This window comes from Hippopotamus amphibius, chromosome 12, assembly GCF_030028045.1.
Source record: "Hippopotamus amphibius kiboko isolate mHipAmp2 chromosome 12, mHipAmp2.hap2, whole genome shotgun sequence".
In the NCBI taxonomy this organism is placed as follows: domain Eukaryota; kingdom Metazoa; phylum Chordata; class Mammalia; order Artiodactyla; family Hippopotamidae; genus Hippopotamus; species Hippopotamus amphibius.
Window position 1 is genome coordinate 98,942,379 of NC_080197.1, and position 25,212 is coordinate 98,967,590.

At 46.8% G+C, this 25,212-nt stretch overlaps 2 protein-coding genes across 30 annotated transcripts in view; one reads left to right on the forward strand and one right to left on the reverse strand.

The window, feature by feature from the left end:
- RBMS2 (RNA binding motif single stranded interacting protein 2) overlaps positions 1–14,602 on the forward strand; it is a 63,995-nt gene extending 49,393 nt beyond the window's left edge. For 2 of the 5 annotated variants that reach the window (XM_057702358.1, XM_057702357.1), the window contains 9 exons: positions 755–834; positions 968–1,077; positions 1,535–1,581; positions 1,759–1,852; positions 6,420–6,497; positions 6,841–6,951; positions 8,007–8,087; positions 8,505–8,590; positions 8,704–13,849. In XM_057702358.1, coding sequence (XP_057558341.1) covers positions 755–834; positions 968–1,077; positions 1,535–1,581; positions 1,759–1,852; positions 6,420–6,497; positions 6,841–6,951; positions 8,007–8,087; positions 8,505–8,585 — 682 coding nt within the window. In that variant the 3' untranslated portion in view covers positions 8,586–8,590; positions 8,704–13,849. Of the gene's footprint in view, positions 1–754; positions 835–967; positions 1,078–1,534; positions 1,582–1,758; positions 1,853–6,419; positions 6,498–6,840; positions 6,952–8,006; positions 8,088–8,504; positions 8,591–8,703; positions 13,850–14,188 lie in introns of those variants that run through there. The other 3 variants (XR_009048419.1, XR_009048417.1, XR_009048418.1) reach the window with 3 other exon arrangements.
- Positions 14,603–14,715: 113 nt separating this feature from the next.
- Positions 14,716–25,212, reverse strand: part of BAZ2A (bromodomain adjacent to zinc finger domain 2A) — a 33,980-nt gene continuing 23,483 nt past the window's right edge. For 24 of the 25 annotated variants that reach the window (XM_057702352.1, XM_057702327.1, XM_057702342.1 and 21 more), the window contains 19 exons: positions 25,092–25,192; positions 24,751–24,816; positions 24,335–24,568; positions 23,945–24,199; positions 22,731–22,945; positions 22,367–22,441; positions 21,994–22,174; positions 21,830–21,889; positions 21,487–21,631; positions 20,327–20,985; positions 19,944–20,166; positions 19,669–19,824; positions 19,405–19,556; positions 18,574–18,863; positions 18,353–18,485; positions 18,093–18,239; positions 17,464–17,690; positions 17,204–17,347; positions 14,716–17,118 (listed from right to left, as the gene is read on the reverse strand). In XM_057702352.1, coding sequence (XP_057558335.1) covers positions 16,953–17,118; positions 17,204–17,347; positions 17,464–17,690; positions 18,093–18,239; positions 18,353–18,485; positions 18,574–18,863; positions 19,405–19,556; positions 19,669–19,824; positions 19,944–20,166; positions 20,327–20,985; positions 21,487–21,631; positions 21,830–21,889; positions 21,994–22,174; positions 22,367–22,441; positions 22,731–22,945; positions 23,945–24,199; positions 24,335–24,568; positions 24,751–24,816; positions 25,092–25,192 — 3,629 coding nt within the window. In that variant the 3' untranslated portion in view covers positions 14,716–16,952. The remainder of the gene's footprint in view (positions 17,119–17,203; positions 17,348–17,463; positions 17,691–18,092; positions 18,240–18,352; positions 18,486–18,573; positions 18,864–19,404; positions 19,557–19,668; positions 19,825–19,943; positions 20,167–20,326; positions 20,986–21,486; positions 21,632–21,829; positions 21,890–21,993; positions 22,175–22,366; positions 22,442–22,730; positions 22,946–23,944; positions 24,200–24,334; positions 24,569–24,750; positions 24,817–25,091; positions 25,193–25,212) is intronic. The other variant, XM_057702328.1, reaches the window with a different exon arrangement.

The following is a 25,212-nucleotide window of genomic DNA, read 5'->3' on the forward strand; positions in this document are numbered from 1 at the left end:
GTTTGTATTTGCTTACCCCAAACTCCCAATTTATCCCTCCCCTCCCAAACTCATGAAATCTTAATGGTATTATCAGTAGCTAATTGGACCTTGATAATTATAACCAGAAGCAAAAAATAAATAATTGGCAAATTCTTAGCTTGTACAGTTTTATCAAAGTGAGGAAACAGGGGAGTTCCCTGGTGGTCCGCTGGTTAGGACTCGGTGCTTTCACTGCTGTGGCCTGGGTTCGATCCCTGGTCGTGAAAGTAAGATTCTGCAAGCTGCACAGTGCAGCCAAAACAAAAACAAATATAAAAACAAAAAGTAAGGGAACAATTTCCATTAGGAGTTTTGTAATAAAAAATAATGGTAACAGCTGCTGTTTATTATATTCTTTTTTTTTGAGAACTTTTATTGAGATACAGTTAACATACAATAAACTGCATAGATTTAGAGTGTACATTATATTCTTATTTAGGAACCCAGACACAATTCTAGGCCCATCCAGCAGTGTCTTCTTTGGAATATTCATGGTTTGAAGACCTCCATTATTCCTTTCAGGACCCCTACAGGAGCCAGTTGAGAAAACCTTTGTTAGAAGCTGGGGTTGCCCCTTTAAGATACCTTGAATTTGTATGAAGGAAACTCTGTATTTCTGTAGTGACAACTTTTGAAGCATTTGTGGGGCTGGGAACTTAGAGCTTTCTCTTCGAATATAGGCAGAGTGCAAATCCTGGAGACGCTAGAACCTAACTCCTCTTGTGCTCCTTAGGATGGAGTCCACAGAGACGTGTGAAGCCATCATCACCCACTTTAATGGAAAATATATTAAGACACCCCCTGGAGTACCAGGTGAGGCATCTGGGAATCAGGCTGAGAGGGCCACCGGTTGTGACTTCCTGTGAGGATTCTGGAGGATGTTTGCGTGAGTGAGTGGGCTAAGTGAGGTGGGACTCAGCTGCCTGCCTGCGTTCTCTCTCGGCAGCCCCATCTGATCCCTTACTTTGCAAATTTGCTGATGGGGGTCCAAAGAAACGACAGAACCAAGGGAAATTTGTGCAGAATGGACGGGCCTGGCCAAGGAATGGAGACATGGTAAGAGGCCCTCTAGGAGACAGGAATACTAAGGACATTAAAATGGAATGGATGGGACTTCCCTGGCGGTCCATTGGGACTTTGCACTTCCACTGCAGGGGGCACGGCTTCTGTCCCTGGTTGGGGAACTAAGAATCCCACGTGCCAACAAGCAAGGTGGCCCAAAAAAAAAAAAAAAAAAGGAATGGAAATTTACACGGCCTGATTTCTGTGGTAAACGTGAGAGCTACAGTATGTGACAGAGATGCTGGCTGCCTAACGTGCTCTTCAGTGTGGATCTTGAATGGAATTTTGCATCCCGCACAACTAGAAAAACCCTGGAACAGTTGTAGTGGGACTAGTTCAGACTTCGCTTTTAATCAGTTGAACTAAATATGCCCTTAGCCTTGAAATTCTGGGCTTGCTCCTCTTCTCATCTAAGGGCTCACAATGCGCATGCTGTGTTCTTTCTTTATAGGGAGGTATGGCCTTGACCTATGACCCCACCACAGCGCTTCAGAATGGGTAAGGGTATTTGATATAAACAGGCCACCTGAAAATGACAACAGGCTGTGTCCAGGCAAGGCACAGATGTTTCTTGATGTTTAAAGAGTAGTTAGTGGGAAGTGGCTGTGTCTGTCAGTGGGGGTGCTTGCCTTGTAGTTTCCTGTGACTCCTTACTGATGAGGTCCCTTCCTACAGGTTTTACCCAGCTCCTTATAACATCACCCCCAACAGGATGCTTGCTCAGTCTGCACTGTCCCCATATCTTCCATCTCCTGTGTCTTCATATCAGGTATGTTCATGCCCAGAAAAAGGTGTGGTGGTTTTCCCTACCATTGTGTTTTAGGCTGGAAACTACTTGTTATTTTTTGGTTTTCCCTTTATACATATTGTACACAAATAGTTTTACATAAAAGCGTAACACGTGATCACATTACACATATATAGACTGTTGTAGAACATCTTTTTACTCTCTGTCCACCAGTCCCACAAGCAGACCCATGTTAACTTCCTACTAGCTTCCATATTTTTTGTCATCTACATATACACATAAGTATAGGTTTTGAAAGTCATTGTTTATGTTTCAGAATTTTGCCTTATGAAATATATTTTTTACACTTTACTCTTCTCATTTAAACCAGTGATTCTTAAAGTGTGGTCCCTGCGCCAGCAGTATCAGCACTGCTTGGGGATTTTTAGAAACACAAGTTCTTGGACTCCACCCGAGATCCACAGGAACTCTGGGGACAGGTCCTACCAATCTGAGTTTTAACAAGCCCTCCAGGTAGTTTTTATGCAGCTCTGTTCTAATTATTCATTTTTTAATAGTCACATTATATTTTATGCTGCATATATACCAGAATTCTCCCACTATACCCCAGTGAAGGGCATTCTTTGGGTTTCAGTTTTTTCCTGGTACAAATAACATTCTAGTAAACATCCTTTGCTTGTATCCTCACATGTGAGTGCTTCTGTTTTGGGGGGCTGGAGTCTGAGGGGTGAGGTTGTTAGGTTGAATAATATACGGACTTTCCGTTTTATAGATGTTGCCAGATTGCTTTCCACAAAGGCTGTGCCAGTTCGCGTTCCCACGGGCAATGTGTGAGAGTGCTCATTTTCCCCAGCAGAGATGACATCGCTCTTTTAAAATATTCCTGTCTTGATAGGTGTAAAGTACATTGTTACTTTCATGTGCACTTCCCTGACTGCAGCTGAGTTTAAGCATTTTTTTGGTCATATTTTTATTTGCTCTTCTCTGATTGTTCTTCATATGCTTGGCACATTTTTCCATTTGATTATTTGTTCTTTTCCCATCAACTTAAAAAAGCTATCAATATTATTGGGGACATCCCTGGTGGCCCAGTGGTTGCGACTCCGCACTCCCAATGCGGTGGGCATGGGTTCCATCCCTGGTCAGGGAACTAGGTCCCGCATGTCACATAGTGTGGCCAAAAAAACAACAAACAAAAAAACCTATCAATATTATAAGTACTAATCTTCTGAATGTTATTTTTGTTACACGTTTTTTTTTCCAAATTTAATTTTTTTCCGTTGACTTTGTGGTCCTCAAATTTCAGCTGTGTATCAGTTACTTGGACAGCTGATTAAACCTAGGTTACTGGGCACCACACCAAGAATTTCTGATTCAGCGAGTCTAGGGTGAGAGGCAAGAATTTGTGTTTCTTTTTTTTTTTTTTTAATGTTTGTTTGTTTGTTTGTTTATGGCTACATTGGGTCTTCATTGCTGTGCACAGGCTTTCTCTAGTTGTGGCAAGCCGGGGTTGCTCTTCATTGTGGTGGGTGAGTTTCTCCTTGTGGTGGCTCCTCTTGTTGTGGAGCACGGGCTCTAGGAGCACGGGTTCTAGGCGTATGGGCTCTTAGGAGTACAGGCTCAGTAGTTGTGGCACACAGGCTTAATTGCTCTGTGGCATGTGGGATCTTCCTGGACCAAGGATCAAACCCTTGTCCCCTGCATTGGCAGGCTGATTCTTAACCACTGTGCCGCCAGGGACGTCCAAGAATTTTTATTTCTAACAAATTCCCAGATGCTGCTCCTACTTCTGCTGCTGGTCCAGGGACCATATTTTGGGAATCACTAGTTTTTACCATACAAAAGCTTAAAATTTGTATATAGTTAAATATGTCTGCTTTTTTACTTACAGCTTTTGAATTTCTTGTCTTAATTTAAAAGGTCTTCGCAGTCCCTATACTGTACATATGGTCCCCAAGATTTATTTTATTGTTTTACATTTAAATGTGTAATTACCAGGAGTTTATTTTTGTATATGATGTAAGATAGGGGTCCTATTGTATTTCCTTCAAAACATTCACCAGTTGTCCTAGCACCAAATTATTAAATAGTCCATCCTTTTCCCACTGAATTGAAATGCCGTCTTTGTCGTAATAAACACTAGAATTTTTTTTTCTGTATTCTTTATTCTCTTCCAGTGATCATTGTGTCTGTTCCTAGTTCAGTAATGTATTGATTTAATTACAGTGGCTTTCATAGTATGTTCTAATATTTGATAAGATAAAACCTTCTCCACTTTCATACTTTTCTTTGCTATTTGTTGGCATTTATTCTTCTGTATAAGTTTATGATCATTTTATCTAATGTTTAAAAATCTGTGAGGGACGGTTTTAATTGGAATTACATTAAACCTATATATTAGCTTAAGAGAACTGACTTCTTAAAAAATACTGTCTTTTCACCTAACATATGGTATTTCTTTTCATGTTCTCAAATTGTTATGTCCTTCAATAAGATTTTAGTTTTGTTTATGTAGGTCTTATGTTTTTCTTATTAAATATTCTCCTAAGTGTTCTATAATTTTTATAAGCATTTCTAGAGTCTTATTGATACACTGAGGAGACACTCTTGATTTTTGTTCATTTGTCTTGTATACAACTCACTTACCAAATCCTTATTACTGCTAGTATTTTTTTTTTTACTTAAATCTCTTGTTTTCTAGGTATAGTTATATCATTCATGCAAAATAATAGTTCTCTCCTCCTTTTCAATTTTATGCCAATTGTGTTCTTATCTAGTTGTATTTATTTTACCCCCACTACCTAATAGTTTACTATAATTGCAATGGTTTTAATGTTTCTCTGTTTGGGTTAATGTTTGCAGCTAGTTTTTGGTAATAGTCTTTAATATATGTAAGTAGTTTCTTTCTAGTCTCTGTTTTACTTTGTAATTTTTTTTTTAAAACCAGTGCTATTTTTTTTTAATAAATTTATTTGGCTGTGTTGGGTCTTCGTTGCTGCCCGCGGGCTTTCTCTAATTGCGGTGAGCGATGGGCTACTCTTCGTTGCTTCTCACTGTGGTGACTTCTTGTTGGGGAGCACAGGCTGTAGGCGCTCGGACTTCAGTAGCTGCAGCAAGTGGGCTCGATAGTTGTGGCACACGGGCTTAGTTGCTCCACGGCATGTGGGATTTTCCTGGGCCAGGAATTGAACCTGTGTCCCCTGCATTGGCAGGTGGATTCTTAACCATGGTGACACCAGGGAAGTCCACTTTGTGATGTTTTTAAAAAAATTTATTTTCTGGCCACACCTAGAGCCCTGCGGGATCTTAGTTCCCCGACCAGGAATTGAACCTGGGCCACGGGCGTGAAAGCCATAACCACTGGACTGGCAGGGAACTCCCTACTTTGTGATTTTTTGAAGAAGTAAATGGCTGCTGAATTTTATAAAATGTTTTTTCAGCATCTAATATTACACTATGGCTTTTTCCTTCAATTTTGACTTACATTTGTAGAGTTTCTGGTCTTGAACAATCCTTACATTTGTGGAATAAACCTACTTGTTTATCAAGATGCATCTCTAGCTTCTTGTTGCTTTATTTTTTTTATTTTAAAGTTGAGATATAATTTACAGACCGTAAAATTCATCCTCTTAAAGTACACAAGTCAGTAGTTTTTAGTATATTATGGAATTATGCAGCTATCACCATTATGTAATTCCAGAACATTCTTCATCACCTCAGAAAGAAACTCTGTACCCACTAGTAGTCATTCCCCATTCGCCCTTACCCCTAGCCGCTGGCAACGATTAATATACTTTCTAAGTCTATAGCTTTGCCTATTCTGAACATTGCATATAAATGGAAGCATACAGTATATGTTGTTTGTGTCTGGCTTCTTTCACTTAGCATGTTTTCAAAATTTATTCATGTGTAGCATGTATCAGTACTTCATTCTTTTTTTATGACTGAATCATAGTCCATTGTATTGATATACCACATTTTGTTATCCATTTGTCAGTTGATGGCCATTTGAGTTGTTTCCTCCTTTTGTCTGTTATGAGTAATGCTGCTGGAACTTTTGTGCACAGTTTTTGTGTGGACATATGTTTTCATTTCTCTAGGGTATATACCTAGGAGTGAAATAGCTGGGTTACCTAGTAACTCTATGTTTAACTTTTTGAGGAACTGCCAAACTGTTTTCCAAAGCCTCTGTACCATTTTACATCCCTGTCTGCAGTGTATAACATTTGTGATTCTGTCCTGTTTTAATTATAGCCATCCTGGTGGGTATGAAGTGGTATCTCATTGTGGTTTTGATTTGCATTTCCCTAGTGACTAATGATGTTGAGCCTGTTTCATGTGCTTATTGTCCATTTGTGTGTCATCTTAGAGAAATATCTTTTCAAATTCTTAGCCCATTTTAAAATTGGGTTACTTGAAGTGTAAGGGTTGCTAATATTTTTTAAACAGTTTATTCTTAATACTTCTATTTTCTGAGGGGCACATGCTGACCTTATTTGGGTTTTGCTGAACATTATCAGGGTCATTGGGCAAAATAATAGTCTCCAGGGCAATTAACATTTTTGTTTGTTTATTTTGCTTGTATTAGAGAGTAACTCAGACATCTCCTCTACAAGTACCTAACCCGTCTTGGATGCACCACCAGTCATACCTCATGCAGCCTTCAGTGAGTGTTCAGAAGTGGGCAAAAGCCAAAAAGGCAATTTGATGTAAAGAAGAACAGTGGGATTTGATGAAAGGAGATATGGGTGTGAGTTCTGGCTCAGCCTCTTGCATAACCCAGGTGTATGATCTTAAATTTCGGTGAGTTTGCTATTCGTAGACAAGGAGCCCTCCAGACTGATGTTTCGAGGGCCTGCTCCTGCTGCATAGCTGGGTCTTTGCTTGCCTGTCATTTCCCAGAAATTTTTAAATGTCTGTCTTCAGTGGTTCCAGTAGCCACGAATCACTGCTTCAGGCAGCCTCGCCGGATGCTGCCTACTAACGCTGTGGTTTGTTGCTGCTTCTAGGGTTCAGTTCTGACACCAGGAGTGGATCATTCCATTTCTCTCCAGCCTGCCTCCATGATGGGACCTCTTACCCAGCAACTGGGCCACCTCTCTCTCGGCAGCACGGGCACGGTAAGGTGGGGTATTTTTTTATTGTAAAGTCCTACCAGGCAAGGAATACCTATGTAATACTCTTAGGTTTAAATACTCTTGAAGAAGAATGGGAATCATTTTAAAAGGAGATGCACTAAAAAGATAATAATCCATGAGCTAGCGATATAGCCATTCTGCTCTCTAGCTCACTCATTTTAACTGGTTCTTACTCATGCAACTGAATAAATAGTGTTTCTATCTACATATTAGTTTATCTAGGTGTTCATGCACATTTTCTAGAAGTCTTTTTTTAAATTAATTAATTAATTTATTTATTGGCTGTGTTGGGTCTTTGTTGCTGCATGTGGGCTTTCTCTAGTTGTGGTGAAGTCCCACCTAGAAGTCTTTATCAAAATAGTAGCAGGGGACTTCCCTGGTGGCACAGTGGTTAAGCACCCGCCTGCCAGTTCAGCGGATACGAGTCTGATCCCTGGTCTGGGAAGATCCCACATGCCGTGGAGCAACTAGGCCTGTGCACCACAATTACAGAGCCTGCACTCTAGAGCCCGTGAGCCACAACTGTTGAGCCCGTGTGCTGCAACTACTGAAGCCCACATGCCCAGAGCCTGTGCTCCACAACAAGAGAAGCCACCGCAATGAGAAGCCCGTGCACCGCAAGGAAGAGTAGCCCCCACTCACCGCAACCAGAGAAAGCCCGCATGCAGCAACAAAGACCCAACGCAGCCAATAAATTAATTAAAAAAATAGTAACAGAAGGAATGGATAAGGCTTATTAGTTTTCTTGTTGGTCAGGTGCATTCTGATTTGTTCAGGAGGGCTTAAAGCAGAGAAGGCAGTGCATTGAGAAAAAGACAGGAAAGAAGAGGAAAGGTAGTCATGTAGGTAGAAGTCTCTCTAAGCCAGTATACGTTAGGGTCACCTGAAGTGCTTTTAAAAAGCACGATTAAATCAGACAATTAAATTAGAATCTCTGGGGATGGAACACAGGCACTTGTATTTTTTTAAAGCTCCCCAGATGCTTTAAATGTAGCCAAGAATCACTACTCTAAGCCTGTTGATGTATCTCATTCCAGTATATGCCAACAGCTGCAGCTATGCAAGGAGCATACATCTCCCCGTACACCCCTGTGCCTTCTTCTAGTGTTTCAGCTGAGGTAAGAGCTTTATAATCTCTTTGGATTGAAGACTGGAAGATGAACAGAGGCAGATTTTCCCCTGATCAAAATCTTCCTCTCACAGTGGTGCTGTTTCTGGGTTCACAAATAGCTGACAGGTATGTGAAGAATGTAGGAAGGGAGGACTTAGTCTATATCTTTGAATGAGGCCCTTCCTCTCATTTGGCCAGACAGTAGTTAATCCCAGGATGCTGGCTTGTATTGACTGGTATGTCCTGGGAAGAGGATGGGTTGGGGAAGTGATGCTTTGAGAGAGTGTGTGTGCGCGCGCGCATGCGCTCACACAGGCGTGTGGGAGTGGGTTGGTCGGGGAGGACATTCAGCCTAGCTAGGCTACTCCAGGGGGAGGTGAGGAAAGCGTGCACAGGTGACTCTCCTGCCTTGGCTATGGTACAGGAGAGCAGCAGCCAGCAGAATCAAGTGACGGTGGATGCTCCCGCAGACCATGGGGTCTATTCTTTCCAGTTCAACAAGTAACAGTGGTAAGAGCCACATCCTGGGGGGCAGCGTGGGCTGAGCAGCCTGAAATCAGACAGGTTCTCATGTTTGTCATTCCCTTCCCTACCCTACCCTCTCTGGCTTATGCTTCCTTTAGGATTTCCCTCCGCATCTTTGTTGAGTATAAATGAATTCTTGGAGATGCTGACGCTGCAGACTCCAGAGGGCTGACCAGGAACACAGCCCCTTTGTGGCCCGGTGAGGACTAACACATGGCCGTCGGTTTTCACAGGCCTAGGCCTGGACAAAGAAATCTCTGCACTCCTGCCCTCTGCTCTCCCTCCGCTCCTGGTGGAGCTTGGAGGAACTGTCACTTTCTGTGTGTGCTACAGTCAAGGAGATCAAAAAAACTTTTTTTCTTTTGTGAAGAAAGTTTTATGTTTTGTTTTTAACTGCAATATATTCTTTCCCTACCCCAAAGAGACATGGTGCCTGGAACTTCTTCTAATCTTTATGAAAAACAGTTTTTGATGTGATGGACTTATTTGGGAAGGCTTTTTAAAAAAATTATTTCTTTTCTTAAAAAAAAGAAAAAGGTGTGGTGCTAGAACATTGATGGAGTCCTCCTGTGGGCCCTTCTTACTGAGTTTAGTTATGGACTTTTTGGCAGGGTGTGTGTAAGAAAATACGCAGATTTTTACAGTTATGTTTTATAAAGCTCTTAGATCACACACCCCATCTCTTCTTCATGTACATTTTATGCCTTCTTTCTCTCATCCAGATTGTTCTTTTTTTCTTTTCCATAGAGCAGAACCTGCCTACGTTGCCTCTTTACAGTTTTTAATTTTGTGAATTTCTTTTTTGAATGAAACGTCGTATGGAATTTGGGGGGGCTGGTCAAGGAAGAAGGTAGAACACTAAGCAGGCCATGGAAGTGGCTTTTCCTCCCTCTGCCCTGCCACATCCTAGGAGGAAAGACTAGACTTTGCCTTCTGGAAGCAGAGATGTGACCTAGGCTCACTAAAGAGACACATCCCACAGCCTTTGGAAGCCATCCTTGATCCAAATTTGGAAGAAGACTAGGTTTTCCCTGGCAAGTTCCAGAGGAATGGACCTACTAACTTTGGACTAATTCTCCCTGCTGAGGCCAGCACCACCCCCTCTGAGGAAGTGTCTTCTCTGGCTATAGCTTTTCGGGAATACCTGCTTTTCTGCTTCCTGGAGGATCTTTTCTGTCCTGGGTCTCAAGGCCCCTCTTTCCTATCGCTGTGCTCAGAGCCTTTGCGTTTGGGACCTCGCTGAATCCCCTTAGGTTCCTTCCCCACGGCAGACAATCAGCTGCTTCACCTCTAGACCAGTGATTCTCACAGAGGTGGTTTTGTACCCTAGAGGCCATTTGGCGACCTCTGGAGACATTTTTGATCGTCCTGCCCGGGGGTGGGGGCTGGGTGCTCCTGGCATCTGGTGGCCAGAGGCTGGGGTTCTGGTGAACATCCTGCAGTGCACAGCAGAGCCCCAGCTGCCCCAGCACAGACTCACCTGGCTCAAAATGTCAGTAGTGCCGAGGTCAGGAAACCTTGATGTGGGCAGTGTCGTCCCTGCCTCCTGTACCAGAGGACGTAGTAAGTTCCCATCCCAACCCTGGACACACAGGGCCTTTTGACACTCAGGCAACGAGTTGAGAGGGACAGAACTGAGGTTCTTGAATTTTCCCCGGGCTTTGACCTTTGGCACCTCTGCGTACAGCAAGAGCTGTCCTTGAGAGGCTTGTGCCACGTGCACACACACGCTCAGAAGGATCGGGGTGGGGACTGTTCTGTGCGTGTGTGCTGTGCAGGGGCGGGAGAGGACAAAGCTCTTTGTAACTGTCCAAAGCAAACTGTCCTGGTGTGTTTGGGCCCCTTCTCCAGGGAACCAGGACATCAAAAATAATTTTCCTTCTTGTGGAAGGACGGCAGGGAGCTAGGATAGAAGGTCACTATTTACAAGGTCAGGAGTCCTTCCAAAAAAAGGTTACATCTTGCTCTTCATCTCCTTCTGCAAGACCTGCCTGTGCACATGGAGGCAGATAGGAGGGAGCCTTTGCCTGTCTTCTAGGACATAAGATCCTGCTCCCGTCTCTTCCCAGTCACTCCCTTCTGCACGGAAAGGAGAGTTCTGCTCCCCTTCACTTCAAGGTCAGGGGCCTTTCCCCCAGTCAGAGAGAAAGCCAAATGATGGAGAGTGGAGAAACAGGTGTTCAGCAGGCTGGCCGTGGGGAGAGGAAGGAGATTATGCTGGGCGGGAAGACGCTGTATTGCCAGTTGTTGTACCTGGAGCTTGGGCCCAGCTTTCCCTCCCCTCCACCCATCCCAGAGTTGAGAGTCCTAATGCTCCCTCCCCCAGGAGTGTCCTTTTGCACATCCTGGGGGTAAGGGAGTAGGGTAGGATGTAGAGTGTAAAGGACAAAATTGCCACTGTTAATTTTCTCATGGGTACTTCCAACCTCAGGAAGGGTTTTTCTAATGTAAAACAGCTCCAAGCCCAGTAACCTTCTAGAAGGGTTTGGCTGGGCAGGTAGCTCTTGTTTCTGAGTCTCTAGTCCTTCGTCAAGGAAAATACACCATACATTTCTTGTCCGTGGCCTTCGAGAAAAAGAGAAAAATCTAGAATCCTGTTCATTTACTTAATAGTAGTTTGGGGGAGCCTTGCTTTGCTGTGAGGTTTAGTGAAATGAGGGACTTTCATGTGTCAAGACTGTTCTTGATGTCACTGCTGCCCCTCCTCTGCCTCCCAGAATTCCTTGTTCTGTCTCCTTTCTCTGTATTTAAATGTTTAAATGGCTGTAATTTTGCTCTGTTTTGTTTTAAAACTGTGAGTTACCTTTTGTGTGTTCTCCTCATGTGAATCTGCTTAATGGATTTTAATAATGAATGTTTGGGCAGGTTTGGGCATGGAAGTGACGGAGAGCCTGAAGTTATTTTTGTAGTGGTTAATGGCATCATGAAATTTCGTTTGGGCCTTTTTGGGTTACACTCATGATACTTTTTCCCTAATTGTTAGTTCATTTCTAACAGTTCTTAACATGGATGAGTGATTGGGAAAATGAGACAAGGAGTGAGGGATACTTTTTCTCTCATGAAATAGTCCATTGGTGGCAGGGGTGGCAGAAGAGTTGTAAGGGGAGCCTTCAAGCTCACAGCCTAGGGCTGGGCTCCTTAAACCCTATGCTGTGTTTTCTGCATCTGGTCTTCATGGAGCCCAGGTCATACTCTCTCTGTACTTCACATCTCACTCCTGCTCATTACAGATGCTCATAACATTCTTAAAATATTTTAATACTTTGTATTTTTCTCTTTTCAGTCACATAGAACATACTAGAATCCCTTTCTCAGATGATATCCTTTACTAGGCTCAGAGCCTGCCTGTCCTGTCTCATGCCAGTCTTATTACTGCTCCTCTCTCACTCTGAGATGATACTCAGCCCTGAGGCTGATTACTTTTGGAGGAAGGTGTGGGTTGAGATGAGGGAAGATGTGGGAATGATGATGGGGAAAGGTGTTGTTTTTCAAAGGATTTTAAGAGCTGCCCAGACTAGGAAGCCTGGTGGCTCTGAAGAGGTAATAAACAGCCCTTGTCCAGATGGGGGTAGTAGGGAGACGATCCTTGCACTGAGTGTGAGGACTACACTTGCTGCTCTGCTGACCATCCCTGGATTGGGCCATCTCAGCCCAGTTCCATTCTTCCTTTTCTAACTTACTGATCAGTGAGCTCATTCAGTCCCTTGGTGCCTGCATTGCTTATTTCTTGCTGCTTCAGTGTCTGCCGTTTGGGGGCCTACATGTGGGTTGTTACTTTGCTCCGCAAAGGTGAGGTGAGAGGCCTTGCTGGAATGGAGTGTTGCAGGGATCCCAACAGAATCATCATCTAGGAAAAAGAAAAAAAAAAAATTTTTTCTCTTATGCATGTGCCCCACCTTCTGGTCGAGCAGCAGCATTGCACTTACGAGGGAGTTAACCTTGACCTTCTTGGCCTAGGGCAATAAACTAAGGTCCGTGATCCTGTCTAAACGTGTCCCCAGGCTCTCTGCTAGACCAGCTTCAGAGAAGAGGGTGGGTATTATGAAAACCAGTCTGTAAGGGCTAGGTCTTAAACCTTGTGCCTTATCACACTAATCCTTGCTGATTACCTCTTAAACCAACTACTCCATTTCTGTGCTACCTGCATTTTAGGTTCTTCCAAGCATTAGCAGATCCCTTGTTTCCTTAGCTTTTACCCCTTCCTTTTGTAGGAGGGTCTCCCTTCAACAGCGGAGACAGGCCTGTGAGCTCTATCACCCTTCTCATCTGTGCTGAGTTCTGCGGCACCTCCCTTGGGGTGGCCCCCCATGACTGCAGTAATGAGGCTAGATGCCCTCTCAACCCCGGTTACTACTGCTCTTTCTCCCTGGCATGTCCACTTCTGTTTTGAATGAACCTTCATTCTCCAGGTGTATCCCAGAGCTTCCTTCTTTGTTACACATCTACCTCAGTTTCACAATTCAAAACGGGCACAAGCAGCTGGTTTACGTCTTTCCCTCCTTTACTCTGTCCTTCCCTTCGTAAGGGTTAGGAAGCTGGCGGCTAGAGAGGGCTCATGATCAAATGCAAAAACTTCAGTCATTTTGGTTTCCGAAATGTCTTGCGATCTTTACCTCATTTATCCCCCTAGAATAGTGTGAACGCCTCAGTTCGGTCTTGCTGAGGTAGCCGGGGTAGGCTGAGTGATGACTGCTCTGGATCTAACTAATGCTTGGGAGCCACCCCCAGGAACAGAAACACTGGAGCAGAGCTTAGAAATAGAGAGGATGAGCGAGTTTGCCAGTGGCTACCATTAGCTGAGAAGGTAAGCATGCACCAGAGAGGGTGTTAGGGACTTTTATAGGCCTGAAAGCAGAGCTGTTCCTCCTCCACCTATTCCAGTTAGAGGGTCACCAAAACAAAACTTTAAGCCTGGAGCATGGTAAGCTTTCCTAGCCTGAGTAAAGAAGGTTCTTGCCCCATTACTGATGTCCACATCCCCCAACACACACAACGTTTTTTGGGTGGTGAGTGCTCTCTTGCATGCACTTATCACCTTGGACAGGAAATAAGTTTAATTTATACTCAAAACACATTTTGTACATTTTTTCTTTATCCAGAGGTTTCTAGTCTTATACTCTTGCCATGTCTATGCCAATGCCACCCATTCTTCCTTTTCTGACTGTTGGTATTCTCACGTTCCTTCCCTACAATTTGGTGGAACTTTATCTTATTTCAACTTTTTAAATAAAACACAAAAGTCTGCCTCGTGGTGTCTTATCCATGGGTGGAAGCTGGGAAGGTGGTGATATCAGAGCACATATATTTGCTGTAATGGGAACACAGGTGGCAGCTTAGGAAGCCAAGGCCATGTCTCACAAGTCAGGAACTAGGCACACTTGAGTCTTTTGTTCTAGCACCTCATCCAGGAGCACCTGTTCCATCCACATAAGCAGAAATTCTGCCTTAGATGCCTCTTGCACAGGAAGGGCCAAGCGTAGAGGTTTAGAGATAAACCTTGATGTTTAGGGGCGTACTGCTCCCCTGCCTGCGGTCTACATCCAAACAGTCATACTCACCCTAACACCCAGTCTTCCCCTTTAGGCATGAATGAGAACCTATGTTGAAGGAAGATAAATACACAGAGTCTTTTGAATCTCTATCAAATGTGGTTTTTATTCAACTGACAAGCACTTTTCTACAGCTGCACTTGTGGAACATCACATGGCAAAAACAGGAGTTTTTTTCTCTAGACTTTTTTTTTTCCTTTTTTTACCTTATTAAAAATGAGATTGGTCCTAAAAATATAGAAAGAAATAAATTTAAATTCACAAAAAACTGTACATTATCAAAAAGTCACTAAAACACCACATTTGGTTATATAAAAAGTCAAGTCCCTTTTGTTGTAAAAGGAACATGGAAATTTGTTGGTGTGGATGTGTGGTTTCTTCCTGTTACCAGACTGATAGGGGGAGGGTAAACAAAGGGGCAGGGGTGGGTTTTAATTACTTTTTTAACTTGCCTTTCCCTATGAAATACTCTTATTTGTCAAGAAGAGAAAATCCACCTAGCTCAAGGGGCAGTGAAGATGAGGACAGAAAAGTGAGAAATGGCCTCCTTGATCATGCCCTACCCCCCCCCCCACCCCCCACCCCGCCGTCAGCCCCCACGTCAAACTGAGGCTAGGACTCCACCTCACCTTAAGAGTGTCTGGTCCCTAGGGAAAGAGGTGGAGCTGGGAGAGGAACACAAAGCAGGAACAGTTGAGATTTCACTCCCCCCCCCCCCCCCCCCCCGTCCACCTAACCTCCAATAGTAAAATTAATCTAGAACATCTTATACCAGGGGAAAACTGCCGTGGGGAAAAAGAAGAGCCCCCAACTATAATAGTTCCAAATGTTTGACTAACACAAAGTTTGTTACAACGCAGTTATTTAGATAAAATATAAATATTTATGCATAATATAAAGTCAATTCAAATATTCTTCAATCCACCTCTTATTTAAAAGCAAAAAAAAAAAAAAATCTCAAATAAAATTAAAAGTTCTGAGGTTTATCTGACAGAAAAGGCGACTTTAGAAATAGGCTATGGGGGAGAAGGGACATAAAGGAATAAGAAAGGGGCTGTCCCAGGACCTACACTGCCCCCCTACCCCCTTCAGTGGCTATTCAGTGCTGCCAGAAGTACAAGGAATGCTCCCCCTCACCTGGCACCCCCTTTCCCACCAACGGAACATTTCTTGGATGCCTCAGCTCTCTGCTTGGGCCAGCCAGCAGCCACCTCCCCAGTGCAAGTACCCGTAATCTCTGATGGGAGGGGCTCTGCTGAGCAGGAAAGCAGGGGGCAGGCGCCCATGGCTACGGCTGGGAGTCAGCAGCTTTCCTCTCACATGTCGGGGCTTAACGTGGGGCATAGTCACGTGGAGGGCAGTGGTGGACCCAGAACCTCTTCCCTCCTCTCTTGTGCTCTGGGGTCTCTGCTACTGGGAGAAGGGGGTCCCAGAATATGAAATAGATAAGGGTAGGAAAGCACAACTAAACCCACAGAAGCTCATGGGATTAGGAGAAGATCCAGTTCTACCCCTCTCCCTGCAAAACCTTAAGACTCAGAGCTACTGAAAGGAGAGGGAGTTCCTGCTGAAAGATTGCACAGTTTGAAGAGGCTGGAACAGAAGTGACTGGGAGAGAGGGGAGAGACACAGCCTTGTACCCAGAAAACTGTTCCTGTGGTTTCCCAAAGACAAAGTGATGGTCTGAAACAACGGGAAAGGTGTTTCAATGGTTTAAAACAATGGGAAACAGATACTTGGGGAAAAAACCGAGTGGATGCCACCGAACAAAACGGGCACGATCACAACATCCTTGCTCGCGCGCACGCGCGCTCACACACACACGCACACACACACACCTCTCTCTCTCTCTCTCTCAGGCCAGTCAACTGCTACCTGGCCTCCATCTTGGGGGTGTGCCCGAACTCAGCAGTAGTTGTCCCTGAGGAGTTCCCAAGAGGGAGGTTTGGGTAAGAGGTGGGGAAGGAGGCTGGAAGGCCCAGGGTTCAGGGTGCCTCCCTGCCCTCTCCCCAGTTTACTAAGTTTCAGAAAAGGCTAAAAACTCAGCATCTGAGGAGTATCCAACATTATAGAGGGGCTAGCTATTGGCAGGAAGATGAGGACAGAGAGAAAGACAGGGACCTCTGAACTTCTTTTTCCTTTGAAGGGAAAAAAGATTTGGGGGAAGAGAAAAGGATGGAGGAACCCGTACATAATAGTTTTACATTATTCGATGAGAGAAAATCTGAAGGGGGGAGGAGAATTGAGAGAGAGAAAGTGAGAAGCAGGGGAGGGACTGAACATGGAAGCAGCATGTTCAGGGCCCGGTGTCCGGCTCGACACACTTGGGAGTTAAGTCCACTTTACTGGCCGTCACTGCGGGTCCACACACAGTACAGAGTGTTTCTCGGTTTCACACATTCACTAGAACTATTGCTATTGTTAAATAGCCCCAGAATGCTGGGGCATGTACAGGGAGGGTGAAGAAGCTGGGAGGAGGAAGTAGGGGCTTCTTTCCTCCTCCTCTTTTTTAATTAGGAAATAAACAGAAAAGAAAAATTATTTTTTCTTTCTTTTTTTGGCTTTCAGTCCAGAAGGACCTCATCTCTGCCCCTCTTATTTGAGGAACAAGAGGAGGAAAGGGAGGGGTGTAGGGATAAGATGATGTAGGGCGCTGCCAAGGGTAGGGTCAAAAATCAGAGTTCTACCTCTGACTTGAGTCCGGACCCAGGGCAGCATCAGCAGGTGAGAATGGCAGGGTTTGTTTGTTTGGAGGGCAAGGGGCAATGCCACAAGGCTGACTCCCCACCTCCCTTGCCTCACAGATTGGCCTGTTTTCCCTGATAAAACTCCTCCCAGCGGCTCTCGAAGAAGCGGCGCATGATGTGCCCAGCCTTGCCCACTTCAGAGTCATCCTCGTTGAAGGTCTGGCAGTTGTCAAAGACCAGGAGCGCATCAGCCGCAAACTCCTCTGAGCTGGTGTACCTGGGCAGGGGTGGAGAGAGAGCTGTGGGTTGGGTTCAAGTTATGGCAGAAGCAGAAGAGCTGGGAGTTGCTGATGTCTACTTACCCTCCACGGAGCAGCCGCTCCCGCATGGTGGAAAAATCCATAGGGTTTTTGATGATGCGCCGGTACCCACTCACCAGCCGTGGGTTCACAGGCTCCAGGAAAGGCCAGGCCGCATCGTGGGATTCCATCTCCATCAAGATGATCCTGTTATGAAAGAGACAGTAATGACTGCACTGCAAGGAAGCAAACACACTGACCCCTCCCAGACCTTTCCTCTGGCAAAGGTAGAGCCAGCTGTCCCCAGAATTTATTCAACTCACTCGCAAAACGTGAGATCACTGTGGTGGTTCCGCATGGAGAGTCGCCGCCGCTTTGAGGGGGACTGCCCTTCCTCTGAGTACTGAGGCACTGTCGGGCTTTCTCGGCCCCTTGACAGGAGCCGGCGCCGGCGGCCATCACCCTCTGGGAAGTTCAGCACGTAACTACTTTTCCGCTTCTGGCCTCGTTTTGGGAAACCAGGCTTCTGAGTCAATTCTCCCTCTACCTGCTGAGGATAAGGAAAAGGTGAGATCAGCAACAGATGGAGATGTACTCTGCCTGCCCTTCACTTCACTACAGTCCCTACTTGTCTAAGTGTGACTGGGGCTTCCAAACACTCTCATGCAGAAGCCAGCAGGTAAATTTATTCACGTAACCCAGTGAGGTAGGTTAAAGGGAAAGTATAATCATTCCCATTTCATAAGGAAAACAAGTAACGTTATAGAATTTAAGTAACGTGTCCAAAGAAGGATCAGAACTCAGGTCTCCTCGCACATAGGCTGGAGCCCTTTCCCAGGAGAGACTGAAGGCAAGGTAAGAATGATGTTTGTAGGGCTAGTAGTAAATGGGGTGAGAAAGAAAATCTCTGCCTTTTGCTTGGGAGTGGAATGAGAGGGAGCTGAAGACTTACCTGGGCCAAACAGACAGCACAAAACCAGTCTCCTTCTGGCACAGCCTCCATCTTGGGCCGAAGGCAGTAAATGTGGCAGCCGCGGTCACAGCCGTCACACAGCAGGAGAGACTCGTCGTTGTCGCCCTTCCGGCAGACTAAACAGGTCTGGGCCAAGGGTGTGAGAAGACAGGGTGAGCCCGCAAGCCTCTGCCCGCCACGGGCCCCGCCCAGCCCGGAAGCCATCTCTTCAGCCCCCCAGGCTCTCCAAGCCTCTTTACCACTTTGTTGACAGATTTCTCCCAGGCAATGGACCTCTCCAGCTGGCCCAGGCACAAGCAGGCCTGGGCTGCACTCCGGCACCGCTCTAGCGTTTGGCGCCAGGCCCGAATGCGAGGGGTGATCTCATATGATCTGGTGGAGAAAGTGTGATTCGGGGATGAGGGGCGGGATGTGTTAAATGTGCTCCCTCCACCCAAGACCAAGAAGGGAGGCCGCTCACATCTCCGTGGCGGTGCACTGTGGGGCACTGCTGGGCGTGCTGAGCAGGGCCTTCTCCAGCACAACCTCGTGCGCTGGCCACAGGGGCTCCCGCAGGTACCGTCGCTCCACATTCTGCTCCAGGGCAGCGAGGCGCGTAACTGCCAGGTCCAGGGGGTTGGTCGTTTTACGCTGGGGTGCCAGTCCTTCCTTGCCTCGACCCCGCCAGGTGATATCCTCCTGGGGGTCAGGCAGATGCTCACAGTAAGCCAAGTCTTCACGCGTAGAGTCTGGGCTGGGACGTGTCCAGCCCTGCAGGTGGGAGAGAGGAATAAAACTCACTATAAAGGAGGAACACTGGGACTTCCTAGGTGGCGCAGTGGGTAAGAATCCGCCTGCCAATGCAGGGGACACGGGTTCAATCCCTGCCCCAGGAAGATACCACATGCTGCGGAGCGACGAAGCCCGTGCACCACAACTATTGAGCCCATGTGCCGCAACTACTGAAGCCCACGTGCCTGGAGCCCGTGCTCTGCAACAGGAGAGGCCACCACAATGAGAAGCCCACGCACCACAAGGAAGAGTAGCCCCAGCTCGCCGCAACTAGAGAAAGCCCGTGTGCAGCAAGGAAGACCCAACACAGCCAACAAAATAAGTAAATAAATAAATACATAAATTTAAAAAAAAAAAAAAAAAAAAAAAAAGGATGAACATTAAACACAGAAATCAGATGTGACCCATTTAGGGCCTTGGCAGGTCACTCGTGAAGCAGGAACCCCAGATTTTTCCTAACAGGGTACAGGAGATTAACACCCTCTCAACAACCCACTACCCAGTGCCAGCCCCAGTGTACCCGAATCTGCAGATCAGACAGGATAACCCGCTGTTCCAGCTCCTCTACCCACTGAAGCACAGCCAGGTCGGTCTCATATGTCTTCTCTTTGGAGGACCAGCTCATGATCCCTTCTTGAAAGGCAGGTCGCTGACTGGGCTCAAAGATGGGGTCTGAGAAGACAGAAGGCAGAGGGAAAAGCCCATCAGGCTGTTCGTTGTCCACAGCAGCGGCTCAACATTTACCTGGGCTCTTCAGCTCAGGCTGGTTAAGTATCTGTCTTACCAGTTGAGGGCCGCAAGCACACTTCCTGTAAGAAGTCCCTGTGCTTGTTTAGGTGTTTGTGAAGTGCCTTTTCTCGGATGCCTCGGGGGTGCAGGGCCTTGAGCGTGGCATCCAATGTCTCAGGATCTCGGATCCACCACCAGCCGGAGCGCATCTCTGTGAACACGGTGTATGTGCGTGGGGCAGGGAGTGGGAACCAGCTGTGAATCACGTGGTCCACATCTGATGCCATGCCTGCCTACACTCTCACCCCATTCCACCCCAAGGTCACTCACCGGCAGGGACAGGCTGGGCTGTCAGCTGGGTTAGGTAACGCTGCTCCATCTGTTTGAAGAACTTACTGGGAGGTCTCCCTCTCCGTTTTGGCTGTCCCAGCCCTGTGGGGCTCTGCGGTGTTTCTCCAGTGTCTCCTGCTCGCCTTTTAGGAGCCATGCCCAGCAAGGGGGTGGAAGAGAGCTGCACTGGAGAATAGGGGTTGGCAGCACTGGGTCCATTCACCTGTGAGTGGGATGAAACATGAGGTGGTGAGGGTGTTTTCATGTTGACAGGACCCCAACGGCCACATCCCTTCCCCCAACTTCAGCAACAGCCCAAAGCCAGGCAACAGAGCCTGTGGCAAGATAAAGATAAGTGCATACCACTAACTCTGGCTACTTACTGGCTTGGAGGAGGCAGGTAGTTGAGGGGAAGGAGTGGGCTGGTCCTCAGAAACTGCAGGGGGTGGTGTAGGGGCAGCATTGCAGGGCATCTGGGCTGAGAAGTTAAACCAGGAAGTTTGAAGTTGAGGGCGGGCTTCTGTCTCGTCAGGTTCTGGCTCCTCCGGGGGCTGTGATGGGGTCGGGTCCAGTTTTCCGGGGCTGCTATCAGGTGTGAGGACTGAGCTGCTGAGCAGGGAGCCATGGCTCTGAGTCTGGCTCAGCCAAGACAGGAAGGCTGACTGGCTGAGGTCATGCTGGCTCTGACTCAGAGACAGAGGGGAGCCTTCTGGCTCCAAGAACCCATTACGAGAGTAAGGATGGGACTGGGGCTGGGGCGGGGACTGGGCATGAGCCTGAGCCTGAGGGTGGGGCTGAGTGTCGGGCTGAAGCTGGGCCTGAGGCTGTTCTGAACCTTGACCCTTGACAGGAGATTTCAAGTGCCTAGGCTGCACAGATCCAGGCTTAGTTTTCCGAGGTCGGCCTCGGGCCCGGGCCGGAGAACTGGCAGAGGTGCTGGAGCCAGCTAACTCCCTCTTCAGAGAGAAGGAGGCTGGGCTGGGTGTTGAATGGGTTGCCACTTTTAAGGAGTCCGTTTCCTGCTTTATCATGTCCTCAGGAACTGTAAAGAAAAGTGGAGAGCATAAAACGTACACGGATAGAAGGGGAAAGAAAGAGGGTGTACGAACACAGGACACATGCTTTCTTTTCCTCCTGGACTTAATGTCCCCCTTTCTGAGACTGCACTGAGAAGAGCTTACAGGCCAGTGTGCGCAGTATCTGGAAGAGTGACCGTCATCAGCATCAGCCGCACTCACTGAGAACCGGCTACAGGTCAAGCGTTACTCTAAGAGCATCACCTCACTCTCATCCTCTCCACAGCCCCGTGATGTGTACGTTCTATCAGTGACTCCATTTCACAAATGAAAAGACTGCAGCGTAGAGCTGACACGTGGCAAAGCAAGTAGGCAAGCAGTCTTACTCCAGAGCTGGTGCGCTTAACCACACCATGCTATACTGATTCTCATACAATGAGAGAAGCCCAAGACAACTAGGTAGAGGAAAAAGAACTGTTCCCCTTTTGTTAGATAAGACTCAATTCAGGGTCCTGTGACACACCTACCTAAGCTCCCGTCTGTTCCTTCCACAAAGATACCAGTCAAATAGGGCAACACCCAGTAGCGCCGTCTGTAGCGGTCCTGACCCAAGGAGACTGCCCGAAGCATCTGGGATGAGTGAAGCAGCTTTTTGCGAAAGAAGAGCTGACGCTGGGTAGGCAGTGGGAAAGGAAGATGAATGAAAAACACACTTCCAGGGTGACTGTGGTGATTTCGTCCAGTATATGGGAGAAGGGCAATGGCTCTCAGCTTCCCTATAAAATTGATACCATCTGGGCCCACCTCATAAGGTAATCAATTTTCACCCAGCCCCTATCTCCAGCTCCTGGGAGGTTAGAAGCACAATACCTTGCTGAGCTTTTCTATCTGGCGCTCTAGCTCTGGTATACTAGATGCTGTGATATCAACCTGGAGAAGAAACAAGTAGACACCAAGAGAGAGGGAATCATCAGATTCACGAAAAAGAAATAACCTGTTTTCCAATTCCCACTTTCCTTGGTCTGGGCTAGTACCTCGCCATCTCTTCGACCCCTACGGCCATGGACAGCAGCTGCAGTCTCCTCTTCTTCCTCCTCTTCCATGCCACTGGTCTCCTCCATGATCCGAGAACTACGTCTCCGCCCCAGGCCTTCCTCTGGCCCCTGCAGCTCTACCTCAGGTCGCCCAGTTCGCTTGGCCAGAGCAGTTTTCAACCTTGACACAGACAGATTAAGGCAAACTGGTGAGGAACATGATACCACCACAAAAGGAACACTTTGAATCTAAGCCATCCCAGGCCCTGGGGTAAGGTCCCAGCCCCAGGGAAGGGGCTGAGGACACTGAGTTCCAAGCAAAAGTCCTGGTTACGCTTCACTCATCCTCCCTCCTCTCCTGTCTGGTCCCTACCTCCGGAGCCGGCCTTCAACAATCCACTTGTTCTTCCTGTAGCTGGACATACTCTCCAGAGTCTTGTCAATCTCACTGCAGGGGAACAGGGAATGGGATTTTGAGGGCGAAGTGGCAATACACACACAAAAGAAGGGAGGCTGAAGGGTAAAGGGAGTTTCATCCTAGAGCCTAGACTGGATGAATGGCAGAGGAAGGCTTGAGTTCTCCCAGGGAAGAAAGTCAGATTCATTCCTAAGTCACACCAGCATGTCCAGTGCACGGCAGTGGACAGACAGCACTCAGGACTTCTAAATGGCGAACCCCCTCCCCCATCCCATTCTGACCATGGCACAAAATAACCACCCCCACCCCAGCCCCTCACTTGATGATGAGGGTGGAGCCATTGAGCTCATGCACAAGGAAGGCCAGGACAGCAGCCTTCTGTTGGGGTGGCTGGGCTTGAAAAGGCTGGGTGCGCAGGCTGTCGCAGAAGGCTGGCTCCACTCCATACGCCATGAGGAAGCAGCGTAGGATCTCAGACACATTGTCTCTTGTTAGTGGGATCTCGGACACCTTCTCCCCCAAGATCTTTAAGGACTGTTTGGAGGAAAGCATAAAGGGAGGTAAGAGAGAAAGAGGAACAACTCAAGCTGGGCGAATCTGGAGCAGGAAAATACAGTAGGAGAGAACTATGGAGTTAAGATAGGAAAAGAGGGAAAGAATGAAAGTTGCTAGGACAAGAGGAGAGATTAAAAAAGGTGCAAAAGAAAAGGAGTAAATTAAAGGAAAATGAACAAAATAAGCAGAGGGAAGTAAGAAAGAAAAAGAAAGAGAAAAAAATATATGGAAAACAGAAACATGAAGAAACTACAGATATTCTGCCACTTGTCCCTGGAGAGACTGACAGAGTCAGGACCTAAAATCTTAAAGCGATGAATAGAAGTAACCTAGGAAAAGAGGCAATAAATTATTAGAAGGGTTAGCATGTAGTATACAGATCTTCCTCAACTTATGATGGGATCATGTCCCAATAAACCCATCATAAATTGAAAATACTGTAAGCTGAAAACGCATTTAACTCACCTAATCTACAGACCATGACAGCTTAGCCAACCCTACCTTAAACATGCCCAGAACATTTAAATCAGCCTCAAGTTGGGCAAAATCATCTAACACAAAGCCATTTTATAACAAAAAAAAATGTTGACTCTCTCACGTAATCTACTGAGTACTGTAAAGAAGGTGAGGAACAGAACGGCTGCCAGTGTATCAGTGAACATGTGGCTGCCTGGCAGGTGTGACTTGCTGCCGCTGCCCAGCATCACGAGAGAGTGTCATACTGGGTTTCTCTGGCCCAGGAAGAGATCAAAATCAAAGTGTGAAGTACAGTTTCTACTGGAGGCGTATTGCTTTTGAACCACTGTAAAGTCAAAAAATCGTAAGTCAAACCACTGTAAGTTGGGGACCATTCTGTATCTCTCCCTTCACTTGTCCTGATCACTTTGGGAAGCAGCTTTCATGTGTTTAACTTAAAGAGAAAGCAAAACAGAAAAGCAGATTCCAGGCCCTCTGAACCTGCCCGGGAAAGGACCTCACCTGACAGTAGGAGGGCAGGCCAGGATCATAGAGTGCGGCTTTCAGGAGCCGCACCAGCAGATCTTGTACCTCGCCCAAGCCGTCACCTTGACACAGGAGTCCCTCCTGCAGGACCCCCAGGCTAGGTACATCTTTGGCAGGGTCAAAGCCCAGCACCTTGCCGAAGCTGTGCAGGAACTCCACAATGGTCAAGCAGTCTGAGAAGGCCTCACTAGGTAGGATCAGACCGGGGATGCGTGAGAAGTCAGGCAGGGGCTGTAGGGATAAAAGTGGTAGGGTGTTCTGTCAAACACAGGGGAGGCAACAGTCTGGATATATAGGAGGCTCTTCCTGTAACAGAAGTGTCTTCGCGGATGGCCCCTCCAGGACCTGTCATTCTCCCCTCACTACCTGGTGGTCAGTCAGACACATGTCCTCTGTGGGCTTCTTCATCTCCTCCAGGATCATCTGCTGCCTCTGCCGCTCCTCCCAGCGCCTCTGCGTGGCCAGCGCTTTATCTGCTTTACACGCTGGCTTGGCTTTGGCCACCTCCTCCTTCTCCTTCATCTTTACCTTCTCCTTCTTCTCCCTCTTGACTTTTTCCTTCAGTTTTTCCTGCTTTGTTTTTACCTTCTCCTTCTCAGCCTACCCACCCAAGGGAGAGAGGAGTCAAGAGTCCCATAAAGATTCACGTCACCACCCCTCCCTGGTCCCCCATCCTCCCCACCTTACACCCAGAAACATGACTATAAAGCGAGACCAACTCACATGTCTTGCAAAATCAGGTCGGAGACTTCAAAGTTATGCTTGTGCGTACATGCACCTACCTTGGATTTCTTCTTGGCCTCCTTCTGCTTTACGCTCTTGGTCTCTTGTTTCCTCTTGTTTTTGGCCTGTAAACCATAAGGGAAGTCATTTCTCCTCAAACTCTGAAAGCATCACTGCTTGGGCTAAGATTCAAAAACAGACGAGGGTGCTAGGGAGGAGAGGTGAGACATGGGATGAAGGGCTGGCAATGGATCAATTCTCTCACCCTGGAGGTGCCCACATTATTCTTGAACAAGCCCAGTTCTCTAAATGGTGGGTAGCAGATGTGGGAGAAGGAAAAGAAGACAGAGCAGCTGTAAGGAAAATTAACCTACTGTGTCATCTCTCTGATGTCCCTCACCTGCCCTTGGACAGTAGCCTGACTCTCTCCCCGCTGCACCTTCTGCTTCATCTTCTTCTTGATTTTACCCATCTTTGCTTTACCCTCCTCGCTTGGTGTCTCTGTGGGGGCAGAAAAGAAA